This window comes from Lepidochelys olivacea (assembly GCF_965140295.1).
Source record: "Lepidochelys olivacea isolate rLepOli2 genome assembly, chromosome: 1".
NCBI classification, from domain to species: domain Eukaryota; kingdom Metazoa; phylum Chordata; order Testudines; family Cheloniidae; genus Lepidochelys; species Lepidochelys olivacea.
Window position 1 is genome coordinate 165,517,130 of NC_140411.1, and position 22,603 is coordinate 165,539,732.

Genomic DNA, 22,603 nt, shown 5'->3' on the forward strand with positions numbered 1-22,603 from the left:
AAGAGATGAAGTTAAGTGAAAACTATGGAGCAGATTGTCAGCTGAGGTAAACTGGCATCGCTCCACTGACTTCAAGAGAGCTACGCACATTTACATCACCTGAGGATCTGGCTCTGAATCTTGACAGGGTGGTCTGCAGCATAAAAATAAATGATTAACCAGTGCAATAAGTGAACATAAAGACAGATGTTATAATATGCTTTTGTTGGTACTTGCATTTTCTTGTTTAAAAATACTGCAAAAGCCCTGAGGCGATGAAACACAGACAGGAGTGTGATGTTATCTCACACCTATAAACCTTGCTCCGAGTCCACTGGTGGCCACTATCCAGAACGACTGAGTTCAGACAGACTTGGTTGTGCTAAGTACAAATGGCGCTTTCAGTCTTTAGTAAACAGCATTTTGCTCCAGGGCCCAAATCCTTCAAACATTTGCCTAGGTAATTGTCTGCTTTTGCCTTTTAGTGTCTCATCATCAGCTTATCTATAGGTTCAGACTGGCTAAAGGAGCATGTGAGGATGGGGTGGGAGCAAGCCATTTTGTATTTAATTCACTTGCAAGAGAGATTAACACAAGGGCAGCTAACTCATCATTTTGGGATCATGTTAGCAAAAAATGTAAAAGATGGCACTTTCCTTTAAAGGGACTTGGCTTCTTGCCGTCACTTTGCAGTTTTAGGTCATTTTAAAAAGACAGTCAAAATGGCTTTGATCGTATTTGTTCTTGCTGTTGTTTATAAGAACTCTTAGGAGTCTTGAAAATGAAATCCATTTCCTGATTGAAATTGTTTTTTGTTGCATTGTACACACACAGACCAGGTTACATGTGAGCGCTCAGCCACTGCCATTATTTCCCCCCATTAGAAATAATGAGCTTCGAAGTATTTCTTTTTAAAACTAAATACACGCACATACAAAAGTTCCTGGACTTTCCACACAGGCATGAACAAAAATGTACAGTAGGTCAAATTTGGGGTTTACCAGTCTTGACATACCATTTTAAATAAAGCAGGAAACTGCATATCAAGATTCCTTCAGCTTTGAGGGTGTTTCTTAGCAGGTTTGCCGGGGTAAGGAGTGCACAATAAGGTCACTGGAAAATTATTGATTAACTCTTTGTCTTCAATGCATTTAAGGGGGTGTCATTGGGATCAGTCAAGATTCTAAAAAGTTTTAGAGATAGCTGCTGGTGTGTCAGTATCCATGATTAGGGTAAGAGCTGTTATCTTACTGATCTTTCCCAGCAGAAAGTCTAGTCAGATGACATAATTTGAGACACAGGAAGTGTAACTCATCTTCCTGAAACATGGAGGAAGGAGGAGCCTTTCCAAGTTGTTTGAAAAGAGTTGTGGTTACTTTATCAGTGGTTTAATGCAAATTCTTTTTTTAGTTACACAAATAATCAGAACATACAATAGTTTTCCTTATTCATGCTGAGCTATGCAAAAAACTGATGTTCTCAGACTGTCAAAAAAGTTATGACTTCTTGTTAATTATTAATGTTAATTATTCATTTCTTCATATGTGCCATTTTGCAACATTTTTTTAAATAAATAGTAATCAGATATTATGATGAGGATTGTTTTATAATATATTACAATTTTCCTTTAATTGTACTGCGTAGTTCCAGCTATATATAAATTTATTTTCATTCCCTAGTCTATTGTAATACTATCAGGGCACAAAATGGAAATGAAGGCCATTCTTTTTAATGTAGGGACCTACAGTTAGGAGCACAAATTCATATTTCATCACTTATATTAAGTGGCCTGTTTTTGAAAGGTGTTGAGTCCCTGCAACTCCCACGGACATCAAATTGCTAATAGATGAAATGACTACAAGTGACTCAGTAGGAGCCGAGAGTGCTCTGCACTTTCGAAACTCACACCACATATTTAGGGACCTAACTTTAGGCACCTAACTTTGCAGATGCTGGCCAATGGCTCCAGTCCTACAAAGACGTGTGCACGTGGTTCATTTTGTGCACTTTGGATGGGATTTTCAAAAAGTGATTTAGGAGTATAAACTCCATGGTGCTTCTGAGAATCCCACACTTGGACTTCACAGTTTACGGCTTATATCTCTTCTCCGTCAGATTTAGATTTGTCCTGATCTGAAATTTGTCAATGTAGCATTGAAAAGTGAATTGCAAAGTTAACATTAACATTGAACCAAACCCAGATACGTGTGCTTGAAGACCCCTGCTTATATGACCTGGGGGTGGGGGGGAGGCTATTACATTTTCACTTACCTTTCTTTTACTACTTTCTTTCTGGAAATGAAATCCTCTGGCATTTTCCGATTGCCTAAAGAATCACAAGATACAGCCTTCTGTGACTTCACTGGTGCCATAGGGCTGCATGGAATTTCTGATATCCACAATGTTACAGTAAGTTGCATTCCTCAACTAAACAGGAAGTGCCAGAGGATTTCACAGAGAGAGGAAAGCATTTTTTAAAAGGTATGTTAAATGTATTTATGGGTTGAATGTGTCCCACCGCCCAGTTAGTTGGGGCTTTCAGCACATTTTTAGGGGCTTAACTCATTTTTCATTTCAGCTTTGCAGATCTTCTGTAAACCAGTTTGATGTAAATCATTAGCTCAGTGTTTAGAAAAGCAGAGATTTTAATATTGTTTTCAAGAGCTATTGTTTTCTTCACAAGTCACCCACTTCATTTAGGACTTTAAATAGCAACAGTTTCTCAGTTATCTCAGTGCATCCAATGAAGTGAACTGTAGCTCACGAAAGCTTATGCTCAAATAAATTGGTTAGTCTCTAAGGTGCCACAAGTACTCCTCTTCTTTTTGCGAATACAGACTAACATGGCTGCTACTCTGAAACCTGTCAGTTATCTCAGTTATCTACTTTAAAAAACCCACGGTACAGTCTAAGCCAACGTAACTTTAAAAATATATGTTCACATGATGGAGTCCTTACTTCACCTTGTAAATCAAAGCTGTACTCTGGAGAGAGGTTTCATACTACTGTGCTAGGTATCATTTTTCTCAAGGTGACTTCATCTGTTAAAGTCTGAAGGTTGCATTTGATATGTCATTTACTTTCTCTAAGTTAATAAAATGAACCAGTGCATCTTTAGATCATCAGAGGTCTTCTTATTAACAAAAGTTTTTTTTTTAAATAATAATCTGTGTTGGAATTTAAAAGAATCCCAGCAGATTTAATTTGCCATCCTGAATAAAAGTTGGGGGGAGGTGAGGGAAGGTGTGATATTCTGCTGCTGTGTGTAGAATGCCCCTAGATGAATTCCACATTATTAGTTTATGTTCTCTCTTCTGAGCACTAGGGATGAGATCATGAAAGTGTAAATGGCTGTTATCTTCAAAGGCCTCTTTTATACTGACAAAGCTCCACCTTGCCAACCTGTATTATTAGTCTATTTCAATCCTAATTAGTTCACATCAAGGTCAAGTTTTGTGGTGGATAAAATGACTGCAAACTCCAGAGAGCAAGTTTTTTCTTATGCAGCTTTCATGTGGAGAGAGAAGTGCTGAAGGTATGAAAGACGAGACTGGGAAGGAGTCTTTGCTTATCTGTGAGCTAGAGAACTTTAATATGGTGTAATTAGTTCACATCTTCAGGAGCTACCTGTGAGATACTTGACGCCATGTTGTAGTCATTCTTTATCACTGTGTCCCACAGCAGTCTGTACAGACTCGTTCAGGTGACTTGCTTCTTTGCTACTCTTTATTTCCAAGGGGAATAATTCCTCTAAGAAATGTCCAACCTCAAATTAAATGGTCTTCAAACATATATATAGAAATAGGAGGCAATTCTACATGAATTAAAACCAGGCTGTGTGCCTTCTTGACTGTCCTTTCGAACACAAGATCCCAAGTCCTTCTATGACATTTCAAGAAGATGTCTTAGTGGTTTGGCAATTGGCAAATTACATTTCCAGTGACCCTTACCCCAGGGCTGCTGAGAGCAGGCACAACATGGTGGAGCTATGAAATCAGAGCAACCCCACTTCCGCTGACCACACGGCTCATCCTCCTCCACCATTCCCCATGGACTGGCACCAGAAAGCAATTGGTGGGTTCCTTGAATCTCCCCTCTCTTGTACAAGAAAAATATTGTAGTAGCCACCAGGAGATGGGATGGTATTGTGGTTAGGGCACTAAACCAGCACTCTAGCTACGTGGCTCTGCTACAGATCCTGAGACCTTGAGCAATTCACTTAAGCTTTGATTCAGCGTTTAAAGCACACGCTTATGTGCTTTGCTGAACTGGAGTCTTGATATCTGTGTGCTCCAGTTCCCTATCTGTAAAACTGAGGATTATAATAATATTGTCCTTCCTCACAGGTGTGGTGTGAAGGTAAATTCATTAACATTTGTGGGGTGCTAAAATTCTGCAATGCTGGGGAATGTATAAGTACCTAGATAAACAGATGTTTGAAACAGTGGAGCTGAAAGGTGGGCCAATAATAATGTTTGTTCTGTGTTATTACAGTGCCTAGCACAATGGGGGCCTGGTGTATGAAGGGGGTGCCTAGGAGCTACAGTAATACAAATAATAATAATAATAATTAATAATAAGGGTCAGTTATATGCCAGGCCTTATTATAAAGAATATAGCAATAGCTTGTGTGAAGCTGTCATGGTAGCCAAGGTATTCTTTGACTCCTGAGTCTTAGAGCTATGATTTCCTAGCTATTCTTTTTATGCTCTAGGAGAGAATTTGGGGACAGGGAGGGGGGGAAAACTGCACCATGCCAGAGTCTGCTTGAGTGCCTTTCACAGGAAGCCAAAAAAGTAGAAGGTCAGGGTTGAATACTTTGATTTCATTCATTGTTAATATTCTTTTTTGGAGAGTGAGGAAGATGGGTGTGGGGGGAGAAGGAATAGAGTTTTTTGAATAAATAAATAAATCACTCTCCAGGGTGAGTCATACCTCAGAAGACAAAGAACAATTCATCCTTAATTTACAAAACTTAGCTTTCTGATTTCTGTGTGTCGCTGGCACTGCGAGACTCTGCCATTTGCACATAACGCAGTCGTCTTCTTCAAAGCAACAGTGACGCCAGCCCAGAAAGAGTGTGCTTACTCAGTGGGAGAGATGGTTTATATTTCATCTGAGCAGCTTATGCACTAACCTGCTAGAACAGCACACACACTGATTGTGAAATCACAGTTTTCACAGTTCAATGCTTGCTCTGTTGCGCCTCCCAGTGTTGGCATCAGGTTAGCAAGAAGAACGGCAGAAGATGCCCAGGGGCCCCCAGACAATCAGTATTTCATAAGCACTCCATCTTTATTATTTATGTATTTATTTGGCAGTACAATACAGCATGCAAGCTGTTCTCTGCTTCTAGCTTGGATAGTTCATTAGGGAGGACCTAAACCACAGTGTAGGAGAATGGAAGGGATGGGGGCTCCCTTCAGCAAGTACTTTCTTCCATTGCCTTTGGTATCCTTTTGCCATTTTAGCTATTTTGCAGCATTCACTTGCTGACATGGCCTGGAATAGAGTGAAACAAGTTAAAACAAACTGCTAGGCAGTGCTTGTTTTTTCCCTTCTGTAAGAGGGCAGCCCTACCAGAGCACCCTCATGTGGCAAGCACACCTGCCTTAGTTTCCCCTCCTTTTAAGTCCCCAGAAATAGTCCAAAGCATCTGCCCAAATATACACATAGCCTGTGTGGAGTTCATGTAATCCAAAAGTACTGTGCCCCTAAACCATTACAGAACCAGTCCCAGTACCATAAACCAGCAGTCCCCCAACATAGTCCAAACAGTAAGTGCAACATACAACCCTGGCATTCCTCACCATGTCCCAGCTCTCCACCACAGCCCCAGCTTCCCTCACCACACCCCAGCACTCAGCCTAGTCCTCTCCTGTCCTAGTACCAGGAGAGCCAGCCCTGCCCTTCTAGCTGGGGTGCAACCCCGCTTTTCCTAGTGGGAACCCCCTCAGCCTCTATGCTGGGAACATCCTAGCCAGTGGAGCGTCACTTGTCATGGTGCCTCTGAGCCCAGCTTTCCAGCCCTGGAGATGTCAGAGGGTAAGTCCCTCCACTGCACCCCTGCCTTGAGCCCTCTCTGGCCCTAGGCTCTGGCTCAGAGCCAGCAGGCATCTCCCTCTGCTGCTCTTCCTGCCTTCAGCCCTTTCCAGCCCTGACTCTCTGGCTTGAAGATGCCAATCAGAAACCCCGCCTTGCTGCTCACCTTGGCTTTGTAAACACCTTCTGCTTCCTTCCAGGACATTCTCCAGTCCCTCTGGCCTCTTGCAGCTCTCACCTGCCTCTGACTGAACCAGTCTGCTCTAACTCACTGGGACTCTTATTTCCTGGTTTCCTCCAGGGACTTCACTGGGTCTCTCCTTGATCCTTTTTAGCCTCCAGCTGCAATCCTGGTCTTAATCGGCCAATTAGGAGAACCTGCTCTGGCACAGGGGTTCTGGACCTACTTCATTTACGGGGGCCAGCTGCCCAGTGACATCCCCTGACCCACCCATTTTTAAAGAAGAAGTAGTTGAAACTGTTCATGTGTTATTTTACAGAATTGCAGTGGGGGAAATTAAAAACTGGAGGATGACGATCCCCAGCAGTTAGAGGCACTCCGGGATTTGCCTCCTCAAGACTCATTTCTTGGGCAATGCCTAAAAGAAAGTAGCCAACTGACAAATTAGGGCTACATAGAAGGCAAGTTGGGGACTGATGATACATAGAAAATAAATAAAAAGCAAAACTAACACTAGAACTGCCAGCCATCACCTTGGCCTCTTGGCCTGTTGTGTCTCATCCTCTCCAATATTTGTGTTTCCTTTTTCGTCTCTCACATTATAGGCTGCGCACTTTGTAGAGACTGTATCTTCTTACATAGCTGTAGAACACCCAGCATATGTTGGCAACTTCTGCAATAATAATAAGCTTAGGGAATTCCACAAATACCGCAGTAAAGGTGTCAAGGTTCCTCCCCCACTCTGAACTCTAGGGTACAGATGTGGGGACCTGCATGAAAAACCTCCTAAGCTTATCTTTACCAGCTTAGGTCAAAACTTCCCCAAGGTACAAAATATTACACCTTGGACAGGCCGCTACCACCACCAAACTAATACTGGTTACTGGGGAAGAGCTGTTTGGATGCGTCCTTCCCCCCAAAATACTTCCCAAAACCTTGCACCCCACTTCCTGGACAAGGTTTGGTAAAAAGCCTCACCAATTTGTCTAGGTGACTACAGACCCAGACCCTTGGATCTTAAGAACAATGAACAATCCTCCCAACACTTGCACCCCCCCTTTCCTGGGAAATGTTGGATAAAAAGCCTCACCAATTTGCATAGGTGACCACAAACCCAAACCCTTGGATCTGAGAACAATGAAAAAGCATTCAGTGTTTTACAAGAAGACTTTTAATAAAAAATAGAAGTAAATAGAAATAAAGAAATCCCCCCTGTAAAATCAGGATGGTATATATCTTACAGGGTAATTAGATTCAAAAACATAGAGAACCCCTCTAGGCAAAACCTTAAGTTACAAAAAAGATACACAGACAGAAATAGTTATTCTATTCAGCACAATTCTTTTCTCAGCCATTTAAAGAAATCATAATCTAACACATACCTAGCTAGATTACTTACTAAAAGTTCTAAGACTCCATTCCTGTTCTGTCCCCGGCCAAGACGACTACAGACAGACACACAAACCCTTTGTTTCTCTCCCTCCTCCCAGCTTTTGAAAGTATCTTGTCTCCTCATTGGTCATTTTGGTCAGGTGCCAGCGAGGTTACCTTTAGCTTCTTAACCCTTTACAGGCGAGAGGAGCTTTCCCCTGGCCAGGAGGGATTTCAAAGGGGTTTACCCTTCCCTTTATATTTATGACAAAAGGTAAATTAATATGGTGCAATTAAGAGTAACCTTTTGAAAGGTTGCCACTCTAACCCATATTGTGCTCTAGAACCTAAGGAACTGATGCCAATGCAGGAATTGTGTGGAACTGCACGCATTTCATGGTCCCATGGGAAACAATTCAGAGGCTCAGACTCCTCTAGAACTCCTCAAACAGTTTGAACATTTCACAAAACCTCAGAAGCGCTGACATAAAAGTAAATACTGGGGTATGAGGCCAGTGCTGAAAGGTGCCTTTTCTGGAGATTAAGTAGCTTTGGCAGTGCCATGAAAACATGATGTGCACCGTAATCTGGTGTGGCCTTCATTGACACCAGTTCATATAGTGGAAGGGCTACATGAGGTAATCTGGGGGCTCCACACAATCAGAGATTTCAAGCCAACAGTGTGCCATGAAGTGCATATAAAAGGGGGGATCCAAAAATCTTGCGGCTCCCGCAGAGGAAGGCACTGAAGTCAATGTGGAACAAGCAGCTAAACCTTAAGCATGTAAAGACAATGGAGTGGTGGCAGCCACTGAAATTCTCTGCCAAAAGAGCCATCGTCAACCATTGCAAATCTAGTGTGAGGTTTTCAAAGCCGCAGTGGGGATTTGGATGCCCAATTCCCATTCATTTCCAATTTTCAAGCCCTGGGGTGGCTTTAAAAATCCCACCCCTAAAATTTGTGCCCACTTCCATGAAGCCCAAACATCTCCTCGCCGTTACATTGGGAAATGGCTCTGTGGTGTGACAGAGCAGCGTAGTAGTTTCCACCGTGTGTCATGCTCAGGGGAAGCACCCTGTATAGTGAAATAGGTGAGGGTGGAATTTTTACAGTTTGCTCTGTAATTTTCCAGTTCCTCATATTCTAGCACTGAGAAGCGTTAGAATATTTGCCTTGTGTGTCTGCTGCTGCCAGCGATGACCTGGCCCTTTGGAAAGTGCCACCTTCTCAAAGTCACTGACTAATCCTTTCAGCTGCTGAAAGGTGACACAGCTTTCCAAAGTGCTGCTGTAGGCTGGGATTTAAGGCTTGTCTTTGTGATTTGTTGGTCCCCAAGTTGGTAGGAAAGGGAGAGAGTGATGGAGTCATGTTGGTCATGCTGCTGGATGGGAGATCAGGTCAAATCCGTGCAAGATTGTAGGGCCCCAATCGGTCCTTTGTGCACCTGAGGTTGGAAGGAGTAGATGGAAGATGGTGAGGGTGGCAGTGGATGAAGCAGAGAAAGGAATGTGAAAGATTATGGAAAAAAAAGGGAGAGTAAAAGGACAGAGGGAGAGAGAAAAAAACTAAAAGAACTTTGCAAAATGTCTTCATTCTTTTCCTGAGGCCTAAAACTTCCCTCCTCTCAGCCCATTGCCCCTGTTCAGCAAGAAACCTCTCTGAATGAACATGTCTAATCAAGACCATTCCTGACTTACACTGGCAGAGAGGGAAATTCACACAATGAGAACAGCTTCCCTTTGGAAAGTTTGGCAAATCATGCAGGCGGTGGGGAAAAAGAAAATGAATACTGGAGTCAGTGAAGCTTCGTAAAGTAGTTGATGGCCCTAGTCATTTCTTATCTCCCTCTGGGATGACATTAGTAAGCCCCTGCTTAGCCATTGAGATGGGATCCCAGCCTTCTTTCATCCCATCTTTTGTGCCAGATGTTCCCTTTAAGGTGCTAGCCAGGACCATGGAGGAGTTGCAAAGCTTGACACTATGTGACTGGTAGAAATTTTGTGTGTGTGACTGACAGACATTTTTGGAACTTGAGAGAAATGGCTGGCAACTGCAGAGGCTGTTTCACATTTTGTCTGCAGCATGCTACCAGGGACTGACTCATGTTATTATGGAATTTTAACTGATACAGATATCTGGCTAAGCAACTGTTTGCTACTTGTATATACTTGTGGGTGACTCCCTTTTACCCATTGACCCTTGTGCTGTAAAATCATTTCTGGAAGGAAAGATGTCAAGATAATAAGACTTTTTAGCTAGGTATGTATTGTTTATGGGAATGAAACATTATTTTCATGTGGTGCTTTGGAATTTACCCTAGTTTAGCCAGGGGCGTCCAGGTAAAATGGAGGTAAAATGCACCCAAATCTAGTCAAGGGGGTACCTATTACCTTGCTGATTACTGATGCATCATTCTCAATCCTGACTCGCACCATGAAAAACTGACTCACATCCTGCAGCTCCTTGCTGAAGCTTCCAGTAAACACACTATGTCATAGTGAGATTTGGCTCACATTGCTCCACTTGGCTAAAATCAGACTGTAATGTCTGATCTGCCGTGACACAGATCTGTCTTACTCTGTACTATGCAGTATGCTGTCTCACTCTGTTCTATGGTGGCACAAACCATCTCCAAAGGCAGATTGTATCCTACCCAGCACAGACAAGACAGAAATTCACATAATCGTTAAGACAGTTCTCTTCATTCTCATAGGCACAGTGGTACCACCTATCTGATTTCCATATCTGATTGACCACTTAAACTTAAAACTTCCAATCTCTTTAAGAGATTAGTTTTATACCACAACGATTAAGAAGTTTTAGATTGTAAGATCTTTTATGTCGTTTCCCTCCTATGGTCCAATATGGATTTTTTTTTACCTTAGAAATCAGTGGGTGATGAAAACAGACCCATCCACTACCACAACAAAGGGGCCAAATCCTCAGCTTGGGTAAATTGGCACAGTTCTATTGAAGTTTATGGAACTGTGCTGATTTACACCAGCTGAGCATCTGGCTTTATTTCGCTCTACATTTTGAAGTGCAAGTCTGATCTGAAAAGTGGTTCTATAGAAATGGCATCGTGAAGCTCTGTGTTTGTTGTGTCTCACTGATTTCTATGTCATGTGTGCTCAGTTTACAGGTAAAGAGCTATTTGGGAGGTTTTTTAATGACTGCCCCACAAAATCACTTTGGGCTCTGAAGCCAAGCTGAGTTCTCTCCTCCTCATGCATCCTTGCCATTAATAAAGGTTCTGTAGGCCAAATTATGCCCTGAGTTATATCTGTGCAACTCCATTGCCTGGCAGGTATTTGCTCACTCTTGTTCTGCAGTGCTAACAAACAATAAAAAAAGAGAAAAAGTCCCTAAAGTCAGCAAATGAGACTGAATACAGATCTGCTAAGTAAGAAGGCACTACTTTTACACAATCACTTTTCAGAGTACAGTTGTGGGTTCTACTGGACTAAAGAGTGTTACAAGTATTATATAAATGGCTTAGACAGCTCTTGGGAGAGTTGCATGTGCAAAATGGCATTTTGCATGGGGACTCAAAGCCAACCTTACTACTGTTTGCAGTCGTAGGTCATACAGTTCTGGAAAATCACCACTGTTAAGGCATGATACTTCTGTAGTGCAATTATTTGGTGCCAAGCACACATTAGCTGGAATATGTGTTAACAATTATGGGGCTGTGCAAAAAGTTCTCCAGTGCCACCTGCTGACAAACCAGTGACGGTGAAATCTCAGGTTGGAAGGCAGAATTATCAACATTCTTTGAAGATGCCAACCTTCTGCAAATTATGCTTTGATTTTCCACTGCAACAATCATTAGAAAAATGCTATATGTAAGACCACAAGAAGCAACATGGGAGGGAAGAGATTTAACCCTCTTACCTGAGTCTTTTGCCAAAGCTTATTTTATTAACCATTAAACATTACGCAACATTGGCACTGTTTAATTATGAGGGCTTTTTTAAAAAAGCCAAACACCACAACGTTTTCATGGCACTACAACATGACGAGGCATAAAAGATGGTCCAATACATCATGCTTAAGCTTGTTAGGCAGGAGGCCGAGATCTAGTGACTACACAACAAGGTGTGAATTACTGTGCTGTAATTATTGCCCTGGAGTGTTTTATTGTAATTACTAACTGTTTTCATTTTTTGAAATATATTTTCTCCTATGATGAAAAGCAGAAATGAAAGTACATGCTAATAGGAGAAATGCAGAAAGAATTGGGCCCAGATCCTTAAATTGGTATAAACAGCTGCAGCTCCACTGACTTCATGCTGTTTTGATCTCCTTTTAAATAATTCTGCAATCCTATTTGGCATTAAGACCCCAAAGGCCCTAAAGCCCCTATTATTTTCCCTGAAGTTAAACTGGAGTACCTCCGGCTCTCTCTGCAGATTCTTTTGGAGATACTATGGTTTGTGAAGAAACTCAGATTTTTGTAAAGCAGGTTTTCATACTTCTCTCTCTCTCTCTCTCTCTCTCACACACACACACACACACACACACACACACCCCAACTTCCCCACCCCAGGTTGCTTCATTTTGATAAAATTAAATCTTTACTCTGATTGGAAGAGAATGGTGAGTTTGAGGGGGGGAAATTGTATTTCTTTAAACAGCCTCATTCTGCCTCCAGCTGTGACAGTCTGCAGTTCAAGTTAAGATAAACTGAAAGCTCACTGTTGGGTCCTAAAGAACGAAGGATATCAGAAATATTTCCAGCTCCCTTTGAAGTCAGTGGAAAAGCTCCCATTGACCTTCGTGGGAGTTGAACAAAGCCCTAAATACTGAAACAGTGGCAGAACCCTCTCCCCACCCCCACCCCTCAAAAAAAAAACCTACAGAAATTTTCCAGTGCTATTTTCATCACTTTATTTGGTAGTAAATGACTGAAGGAAGAGGCGGATGGGGTCAGTGAGTTTCCAACCCAGGTATTGTGGTTATGCTGCATTAGTGTAATTGAATGGAATGCAATTTGTTAACCAATCAGAGCTCTTCATTTTTAAAGCCATTCTAGGCCAACTACTAATGAAAATTATGTGTTTGGGTATTCAGGTAACAAAATATAAGCTTGATTTTTGGCAGTTAGATTTTTTTTACTTGAGGAAGACTGAGATGGGTTATGGGGTTAGTAATGAGATACAGAGCCTTTCATTTCTCTGTCACTGCTTCAAATCCATCTCAGGTCAACAGTAATTGACAGTGGACCTTGAATGAGCTAGAGCAAATATATTGGTAGCCTCTGTCCAGTTGCTAATGGGCATGTGCAGGCATCATAAAATACACCACTCTTGGGTTTCTGGCCAGGGCACAGCACTGAGGCAGTTGAACTGGCCTTAAAAGAGGGGTAGAGTTCGTATTTCAGTGTTCAGACTGCTGACTCCTTTAGTTTTAGACACAATCAGTGAGAAGGTGGTACTGATCCATCTACGTGGCATAACTGGAATAGGTGGTGTGACTGCCTCCCATTATCCTCTCCAAGAAGAGCCAGAGAACGATGATGGGTAGCTACTGCTCCTTCCCAAAGTCACTCACATGTCGATCCCCATAGGTAGAGATCCTTCCTCACTCTTCTTCAACACCTATCGGCCAAAACAGAACACGTGAGAGCAGGAGATAAGTATGCTGAATCACGGGGGTTCCGCTGTGAAACAAACTTCCAGGGCCGATTAGACTAATTCAGAGTATGACCACATTTAGGGCATGCTGCAAGAGCCTTCCCTCTTTGAAATAGTTTTCCTACCATAACTGGAAATGGTGGTGAAGGAAAACAGAAGCAAATACAAATGAAGTGGAGCTTCTTCCCTCCAAGGAAGGAAGAAAAGCAGAGAGTCCAGAAAGCCCACTAGGGACCTTCTTCTGCAGTGATGGGGGTATTAGAAAATCCTTCAGATAAAAGAGGTAAAAAAAATTGGCTTCTGGGATAGCAGTCTCAGCAGATTCACCAAAGACTGAATGGGCAAGGAGACTGAACTATACAGTTTCCCTGCTAGAGTTGGTCCTTCCATGATCCAATTATCCTGGCACTCAGGTGAATAGACATATTGAAATCAATGGGACTAGATTGATTTAGTAGGTTTAATCTGCAAGTAGCTTTACAAGTAACTTTTTAAAAGGCCAGGTTACTCCACTCTGCTTTTGGATAAATCTCCACTTCCAAACAAACAAAAGAAACGAAATGTAGATCTCATCTCCATAATTGGCAACAAAATAAAAATCTCCAAATATGGTTTCTTATGGAAGCTCAAAGTCCTTCACCTAGAACTTGAGAGCATTTCTTTCCATGCTGGTATTCATTCTGTGCATGGTATCAGCTTTTTGCCACTCTGATATTTGTGTCTTTCAAAGAGACAATTGGTCAGTTTGAGCGGTAGGAGAAAATTCTCACTGTTGGGAAAACTAGTGAGAAACCTCAGATTTGTGGGAAAAAGAGACAATTTCCATTCTTGCTTTGTGTTTTTTCCTGAAAGTAAAAGACAGGTTGTGCAGGTGGGAAAATGCCAGTTTCACATGTGGATGCTCAGTTGGCAAAAAGAGGTGATTCCTACAATGAACAAACTGCTTTGGACAAATATAAATACTGCCCCTCATCCCTGCTACAAACCTTTGACCCCAAACTTAAGTCAAACTAGTTCTGAGGCTAAAAAATAATTGGTTAACTTTGTGCCCTATTTAAAAAAAAAACTGTTTGCATTTCCAGATTTCGCCTAGAAGCACCAGAAATCATGAAATATCCTGTTTTCTCAATTTTTCAGTTCCAAGAGGCTTGCACAAGAACTCCTGTTTCTGAAGTTCATCCAGCTCTATTCGTTTCATTCACATCTATTAACAAATCTTCCTTAATCACTGTAATCACTATTTCTAACAAAATTAATTGTCACAGAACGAAGTCTGGAATTTTCAAGTAAGCTTAAGGGCATTAGACACCCACATCCTTTTGAACTGGGCACCTAACTCCCTTAGCATCCTTTGAATATCCCAGTCTAAACTGTCACAATTTAGCATAGCTGTCTTCTACTCAGTGACATGTGAGTCTTACTTTTGTGGCACAGCAACAGCAACACTGCACAAGTGAAATACTAATGTACCTCAACAATGAACAGTTTGTGCATTGACACTTTCACCTTTGGAAGCTTAGTCCGCTTTTCCCTGACCACCATCATTGTGAATTAGCAAAACGCCTCAACTGATCAAAAATCCCAGCAGCACAAATAACATTTTAAAGAGCCATTCGTCTGAAGGCATCTTAACAAAGGGGAATGTTTGAAGTGAATTGTAATGATGTTTCTGTATAAACCATTTGGTTCAGTTCCTATGTTTGATCACGGGTGTTTAGAAGCTAAAAATAACCTCTCTCTCTCAATACTTCTTTTCGTTTGCAGATACAAGGCAAGTACAGCCATCTCCTCCGTGGTCCTATGATCAATCCTACCAGTACTTGGGGTCAATCGCCACGCCCTCAGTGCACCCTGCCACTCCAATTTCACCTGGGAGAGCTAGCGGCATGACATCCCTCACTGCGGAACTCTCAAGCCGACTCTCAAGTAAGTAACCTAAAAGTTATTCACACTAAACAGGGTTCAGAGGAGCAGCCGTGTTAGTCTGTATCCGCAAAAAGAAAAGGAGGACTTGTGGCACCTTAGAGACTAACCAATTTCTCTAAAGTGCCACAAGTCCTCCTTTTCTTTTCACACTAAACAGGTACCACCAAAGCCATGTGACTCTTTCCAAACCACAGAGATACCAGTGGTTGGAGCTTCTTAACTTTTTACTCAATTCGGGATGAAAAACATTTTGAGTCTGCAAGAAAATGTTTTCAAGTGTTTACTTGGCTTTGCCTAAGTGATGGGGAAATCCAGAATGTCACTGTCAAAAACCAGAAGAGAAATTAATTTGAGCTGCTTTGAAATGGGAGATATGCAGAACTATAAAAATAGTTTAGATTGCTGGAAAGCTGCAATATCTGCCAAGAAATGAATGCTGCGGATGTTTCATCTCTGCTTCCTTCCCTCACACTAAATTCAGAGCAGATCACAGAAGATTAGGGGCTTACAGCTGAACAGAGGATGATGGGTTTTTTGACATTTTAAGTGTTGTGTTTTACTGTGTCATGTTATGTCTTTGTCGAATTGCACTGCAGAACTTTACAGGCCAACATAAAAATGTATCTCTAAATGAACACTTACCACCTGGTTTTGTATCGTTTACCACAGTCCATCTACTGACATTAACCCCCACATTTTACCCAGGAAAGAATTTTCTGTAGTATCTGGCAGGTGAATCTTGCCCATATGCTCAGGGTTTAGCTGATCGCCACATTTGGGGTCGGGAAGGAATTTTCCTCCAGGGCAGACTGGAAGAGGCCCTGGAGGTTTTTCGCCTTCCACTGTAGCATGGGGCACGGGTCACTTGCTGGAGGATTCTCTGCTCCTTGAAATCTTTAAACCACGATTTGAGGACTTCAGTAGTTCAGGCATAGGTGAGAGGTTTTTCACAGGAGCGGGTGGGTGAGATTCTGTGGCCTGCGTTGTGCAGGAGGACGGACTAGATGATCATAATGGTCCCTTCTGACCTTAGTATCTATGAATCTATTAATCTTAAACCAACATTTGGGTGTTCACCATCATGAATTCTCTTTAAATGAATGGGAACCACACAACAAAAGTTCCTGCACAGCTCTTTGGAACTTTACCCCTTGGCAGCAAATTTTGGCCTTGTTGGAGTAGGTAGGGATCCTTCTGACATCAGTGGGACCCTTTGAGTGGTCTATAGTCTATGCTGCTGTTGGACTTGCAGTGGGTTGTACATGCTTAAAAATACTGTTTTCAAAGATGCACTTTTTAATCACTTACCTATCCTTATCTGGGCTTCTCAGTAGAAGTAGGTTATCTTGTCAAGGTTAGGGGACAGCTAGATATTAAAGCAGGCTGAAAATTGATAATGGCTTTTTGTGGAAAATTAAAACTTAAAAAAAAACTTCTGTGAAATGGTTTTGTTTTTCAGTGACAAGCTAAAACCAAGACAATGAAACGGTTTGATTATTTTTGTTTTTTCTTCCTCTTTCACTCCTTTTTTTCCTCCCACCACCCCCTTTTCCATGAGCAAAATAAAAAAAGGGAGAAAGAAAAAAGAAAAATCAGGAGGAAAAAATCTTTAGCTGACAAACCAGAAATTTTTAAACCAAACAAAATTGTCCAGGAAAGATTTTATTTACAAATGAAAAACCATTTTTTTGTTGAAAATTGTTTTGGAACCAAACATTTTGACCAGCTTTAACATACAGATTGTGTGTGTATGTGTGTGTGTGTGTGTGTGTTAAAGATGATAGGAAAACTAATTTAAACTCTTTTTTTTAAGACATATTTTTGCCCCCATTTTTTCTCCAGTTTGTACATGCGTACAGGTGTCTGTGTAAAGGGAACACTCTTTCATCTTCCCTTACCACTCCGGCATAACATTATCACTGACAGGAAAATCACTTCCAACTCCAACACATAAAGAAATACACCACATGCCCTGAGTTCATCTCATGCGGACAGTATTACAAAACCTTAATGCTGATCTTGAGGAAATTCACTTATAGCTATTATAGAAATATGCATACTAAGTTACTGTATGATGAGTTATTTTATGTGGGAAACTGTGAGATCGGTGGAAAGGTTTTACATTACAGCACGTCAGATGAATTTGCGGGGTGTAATTTGTTTCTGTATCTATTGGAGGTGGAAGGGGGTTCCATGTGGAGATGCAGAATCTGTCAGTGACCGGAGTTAGTGTTATAGAATCATAGAATCTCAGGGTTGGAAGGGACCTCAGGAGGTCATCTAGTCCAACCCCCTGCTCAAAGCAGGACCAATCCCCAATTTTTGCTGTCTGAGTGCTTCTTTCACTTGCAATTTCCTTGCTTTCATGGGTCTGGGTGGGTGGGTTTTGCCTTCAAGCAACCTTAACTAGTTTGTAATTAAGTTTTTGTTTGTGGGATATTATTTAGATTTTAAATACTCTTCCGTAGTCACATAAAATCTCTCTTTGTATCATTGTAAGTCCCCCAGGAAAACCCACACTTGCACACAAAAACACTCCAAGGAACTTCTCCTTGGCAAGATCAGCAAAACAACAACCTGGAAGTTTCTAGGGCAAGTTAACTGCAGCTCTGATAGTCAAGAAAAAAAATGAGGAAAATTTTCAAACTGATGAACAGGGACCTTTTTGAAACATCATAACATTAAAATTCATTTTCTGATTTTGTCAGATTTGCCATAAACAAACCCTGTCCTGGCCTTAGGTGTGGCATGTGAAACTTCAAAGACACTGATCTTTCTCTGGAGAAGTTGGTAGTAGAGGGAGCGTTGAATATCAGGACCACAATGTGAACCTAGCGTCAACCTTCACTGTAGATTAGCTGCCACCATTCCATAATACTGCATAACTGCAATTTAAAATTGCAATGTGGTGCTGTATGGTGGAAGGAAGTATTCAGGGGTTCATTGATCTTGTTAAACAAAAAGGCAGCCTACTTGTAAGATGGCAGACTCAGAAACAAAGCCTACACCATATGTCAGAGTTCTTCTAAGAAAGGTTCAGAAACTCATTGAAGAAAGCTGGCTATGACACACTGTCAGAACCTGACACTGTAATATGTCTGTTCTACCTTTCAATCCAGTCAGAGCAGAGTGCTTTGTTTTCCTTCTTCCTAGTGCTTCCTTCTGCACACACATGCCTTTCATACAGACTCCGCCCCTTGTCGGAAAGAAGTTGTCTTAGGAAAGTTTTCTTATTATTGTTATTTTGATAATACATAGCTGCCAAGTCAGAGGACTGACAGCTTCCATTCATCTGAGTCAGGATGAAGATCCTTTTAAGGAGGCCATTATCTGTTCAGGTTCTTTAATCCCTTTGGCGGAGGCAATGGTGGGAGGAAGCCCGCTTTCATCTGTGTCAAAGCAATGGGACCAGAGTTTAGCTGTCATAAATAGAAAGGAGCATAAACACTGACAAATTACACGTAAAAATGTAATAAGGAAAGCCAAAAAGGAGTTCGAAGAACAGCTAGCCAAAAACTCAGAAGGTAATAACAAAATGTTTTTTAAGTATATCAGAAGCAGGGAGCCTGCTAAACAACCAGCGGGGCCCCTGGATGATCGAGATACAAAAGGAGCACTTAAAGACGATAAAGTCATCGCAGAGAAACTAAATGAATTCTTTGCTTCAGTCTTCACAGCTGAGGATGTTAGGGAGAGTCCCAAACCTGAGCCGTTTTTTGTAGGTGACAAATCCTGAGGAATTGTCACAGATTGAAGTGTCACCGGAGGAGGTTTTGGAATTAATTGAGAAACTTAACAGTAACAAGTCACTGGGACTAGATGGCATTCACCCAAGAGTTCTGAAAGAACTCAAATGTGAAATTGCGGAACTATTAACTATGGTTTGTAACCTGTCCTTTAAATCAGCTCACTGTACCCAATGACTGGAAGATAGCTAATGTAACTCCAATATTTAAGAAGGGCTCTAGAGGTGATCCTGGCAATTACAGACCGTTAAGTCTAATGTCAGTACCGGACAAATTAGTTGAAACAATAGTAAAGAATAAAATTGTCAGACACATAGAAGAACATAAATTGTTGCGCAAAAGTCAACATGGTTTCTGTAAAGGGAGATCATGTCTTACTAATCTATTAGAGTTCTTTGAGGGGGTCAACAAACATGTGGACAAGGGGGATCCAGTGGACATAGTGTATTTAGATTTCCAGAAAGCCTTTGACAAGGTCCTTCACCAAAGGCTCTTATGTAAATTAAGTTGTCATGGGATAAGAGGGAAGATCCTTTCATGGACTGAGAACTGGTTAAAAGACAGGGAACAAAGGGTAGGAATAAATGGTAAATTTTAAGAATGGAGAGGGGTACCTAGTTGTGGTCCCCAAGAGTCAGTCCTCGGAGCAATCCTATTCAACTTATTCATAAACGATCTGGAGAAAGGGGTAAACAGTGAGGTGGCAAAGTTTGCAGATGATACTAAACTGCTCAAGATAGTTAAGACCAAAGCAGAATGTGAAGAACTTCAAAAAGATCTCACAAAACTAAGTGATTGGGCAATAAAATGGCAAATGAAATTTAATGTGTATAAATGTAAAGTGATGCACATTGGAAAAGATAACCCCAAGTATACATACAATATGATGGGGGCTAATTTAGCTACAACTAATCAGGAGAAAGATCTTGGAGTCAATGTGGATAGTTCTCTGAAGACGTCCACGCAGTGTGCAGCGGCAGTCAAAAAAGCTAACCGGATGTTAGGAATCATTTAAAAAGGGATAGAGAATAAGATGGAGAATATCTTATTGCCCTTATATGTATCCATGGTACGCCCACATCTTGAATACTGCGAACAGATGTGGTCCCCTCGTCTCAAAAAAGATATACTGGCATTAGAAAAGGTTCAGAAAAGTGCAACTAAAATGATTAGGGGTTTGGAACGGGTCCCACATGAGGAGAGATTAAAGAGGCTAGGACCTTTCAGCTTGGAAAAGAGGAGACTAAGGGGGGATATGCTAGAGGTATATAAAATCATGAGTGGTGCGGAGAAAGTGAATAAGGAAAAGTTATTTACTTGTTCCCATAATATAAGAACTAGGGGCCACCAAATGAAATGAATGGGTAGCAGGTGTAAAACAAATAAAAGGAAGTTCTTTTTCACTCAACGTACAGTCAACCTGTGGAACTCCTTGCCTGGGGAGGTTGTGAAGGCTAGGACTATAACAGGATTTAAAAGAGAACTGGATAAATTCATAGAGATTAAGTCCGTTGATGGCTATTAGCCAGGATGGGTAAGGAATGGTGTCCCTAGTCTCTGTCTGTCAGAGGGTGGAGATGGATGGCAGGAGAAAGATCACTTGATCATTTCCTGTTAGGTTCACTCCCTCTGGGGCACCTGGCATTGGCCACTGTTGGTAGACAGGATACTAGGCTGGATGGTCTGACCCAGTATGGCCGTTCTTATATCAGATGTTCAGCTCAGTCAGGTGTGAAACATTTCCATAAAAAAACGCACTTCAATCTTTTAATCCCAAAGTATCCCGCTTGGAAACAAATCTGCAACAGATGTCATTTTGTTGATTTCTTAAAGCCAAGATTTTCAAAAGTCGGTAGTGATTTCAGGAGACTCCATTTTTCAGTGCCCAATTTTTGACACCTTAAAGAGACCTGATTTTTCTTAACTTCAGTCATGTTGATAGGCAATGTGGACCACTATCATTAGCTGTAGTGTACAGAACACATATATGTATACCTCAAACCAGAGTCTGCTCCAAGGAGCTTCCGATTTTTAAGACAGACAAATAAGGCAGTTATAAGAGACTAAGCGTTGGACTGAAAACCTGCAACACCTGCATTCAAGGTCCCATCTCTGCCAGTGTGTGGTCCTTGGCAAATTACTTAGCTTTGGTGTCTCAGCTTCCCCCTCTCCAAAGCTACTTGTTACTATCGTATTCCTACTTGACAAGACCACTGTGATGACTATTTTGATAATGTTTATAGAGCACTCTGAAACTGTAAATGCTGCGTAGGCTGTAAGTGCTTTGAGAACAAACAAACAAATAAAACCTATAGGGCAAGGGCAATCCCTCTTAATTGCCCCTTTACTGAAATGAATCCAAAAGTTTCAGATAGCCAGTGTTACCCAATACCCTATCACTGATCCGCCATGAGAAAGCATTGTCCTTTTGTGACTCATTAAAATCTTGTTCTTTCCATTTAAAATTGATTTGTTTTTCTTCTCTCAAAAACTAGGTGCTTCTGACCTAACAGCATTCAGTGATCCCAGGGTGGGAATTGATCGCCCGTTCTCTACTCTTCCTTCAATTTCTGATCCTCGTATGCACTATCCTGGAGCATTCACCTACACCCCAACACCTGTCAGTTCAGGAATAGGAATTGGTATGTCTGCTATGACCACTGCCACAAGATATCACACTTATCTCCCTCCTCCATATCCTGGTTCTTCTCAGTCTCAAGGCAGCCCATTTCAGACCAGCTCACCTTCTTACCATCTCTATTACGGAACATCAGCAGGGTCATACCAGTTCTCCATGATGTCTGGGGGAGATCGGTCACCCCCACGTATCCTCCCTCCTTGCACTAATGCTTCCACAGGGTCTACTCTCCTCAACCCCAATCTTCCAAACCAAAGCGATGTGGTAGAGGCAGAAGGTAGTCACAGCAACTCCCCTACCAACATGGGCACCACAGCAAGGCTGGAAGAAGCAGTATGGCGACCATACTGAATTAATTATAAGTAGAGATGGGCCAGGACTAAAGTGCTTTTTATCTGCTGATGTCCATAGGTATCCCATAAATAACTTTTCCCGCCTGTGGGCACTGCCATGTTTATACATCACTTTCAGAAGCAAACGGTCCAGAAGTCAGGACTTCAGGAATGATGTCATGGTGTTAGCCAATCAGTGAAGGGATGTCGTTCCAGAAAAGTAGCCTTTTTCAAGGGCTGAACTTTGGAAAGGAAAACATTGAAGTTGGTCTAGAGATAGGGAAGGTGGGTAGATAGACACCCAGGCTGTTTTCGGACCGGTGGCCTCCAAACATCCTTTATTTTGGAGGTCTCCAAAGTCCTAAAAAGTGCTTTGGTTCACTTCTAATTTTCAGACTTAAAATCTAACACAATCTTAGTGAGTATACTTAGTCATAAGAACGTGTTAGTTATAAGGAAGTATAGGAAGATTCCCAGAGGGAAACTGTGAATGCTTCTGATTTAGCAATGCTGTGAATGAGAAGTTTTATATCTTGGACGTTGACTTTTTTACCAGGTTATATATTCCAAAGAATATGGATTTTTTTTATTATTATTAATTTTTAAGGATGCAACTCATCCTGCTTTGCATCTAACTTCTCTTATTTCTTTTTTGGCACCTTATACATTGCAAAAAGATTTCACTTTTAAAAAAAATCATGCTTGCTTCTTTATTGCTTTGTCAACTGAAAGAATCAGCCCCTTTTCAATG

At 41.5% G+C, this 22,603-nt stretch overlaps 1 protein-coding gene and 1 long non-coding RNA gene across 2 annotated transcripts in view; one reads left to right on the forward strand and one right to left on the reverse strand.

Moving 5' to 3' along the window:
- RUNX1 (RUNX family transcription factor 1) overlaps positions 1-22,397 on the forward strand; it is a 206,459-nt gene extending 184,062 nt beyond the window's left edge. Inside the window, exons 7-8 of the mRNA XM_084647539.1 lie at positions 14,975-15,136; positions 21,378-22,397. Coding sequence (XP_084503665.1) covers positions 14,975-15,136; positions 21,378-21,871 — 656 coding nt within the window. The 3' untranslated portion in view covers positions 21,872-22,397. The remainder of the gene's footprint in view (positions 1-14,974; positions 15,137-21,377) is intronic.
- Positions 5,327-7,807, reverse strand: LOC311530712. The gene is made up of 3 exons (XR_014714071.1): positions 7,602-7,807; positions 6,736-6,875; positions 5,327-5,481 (listed from the first exon to the last, which is right to left on the reverse strand). It is a non-coding gene; the product is annotated as an uncharacterized lncRNA (long non-coding RNA).
- Positions 22,398-22,603: the final 206 nt, after the last annotated feature.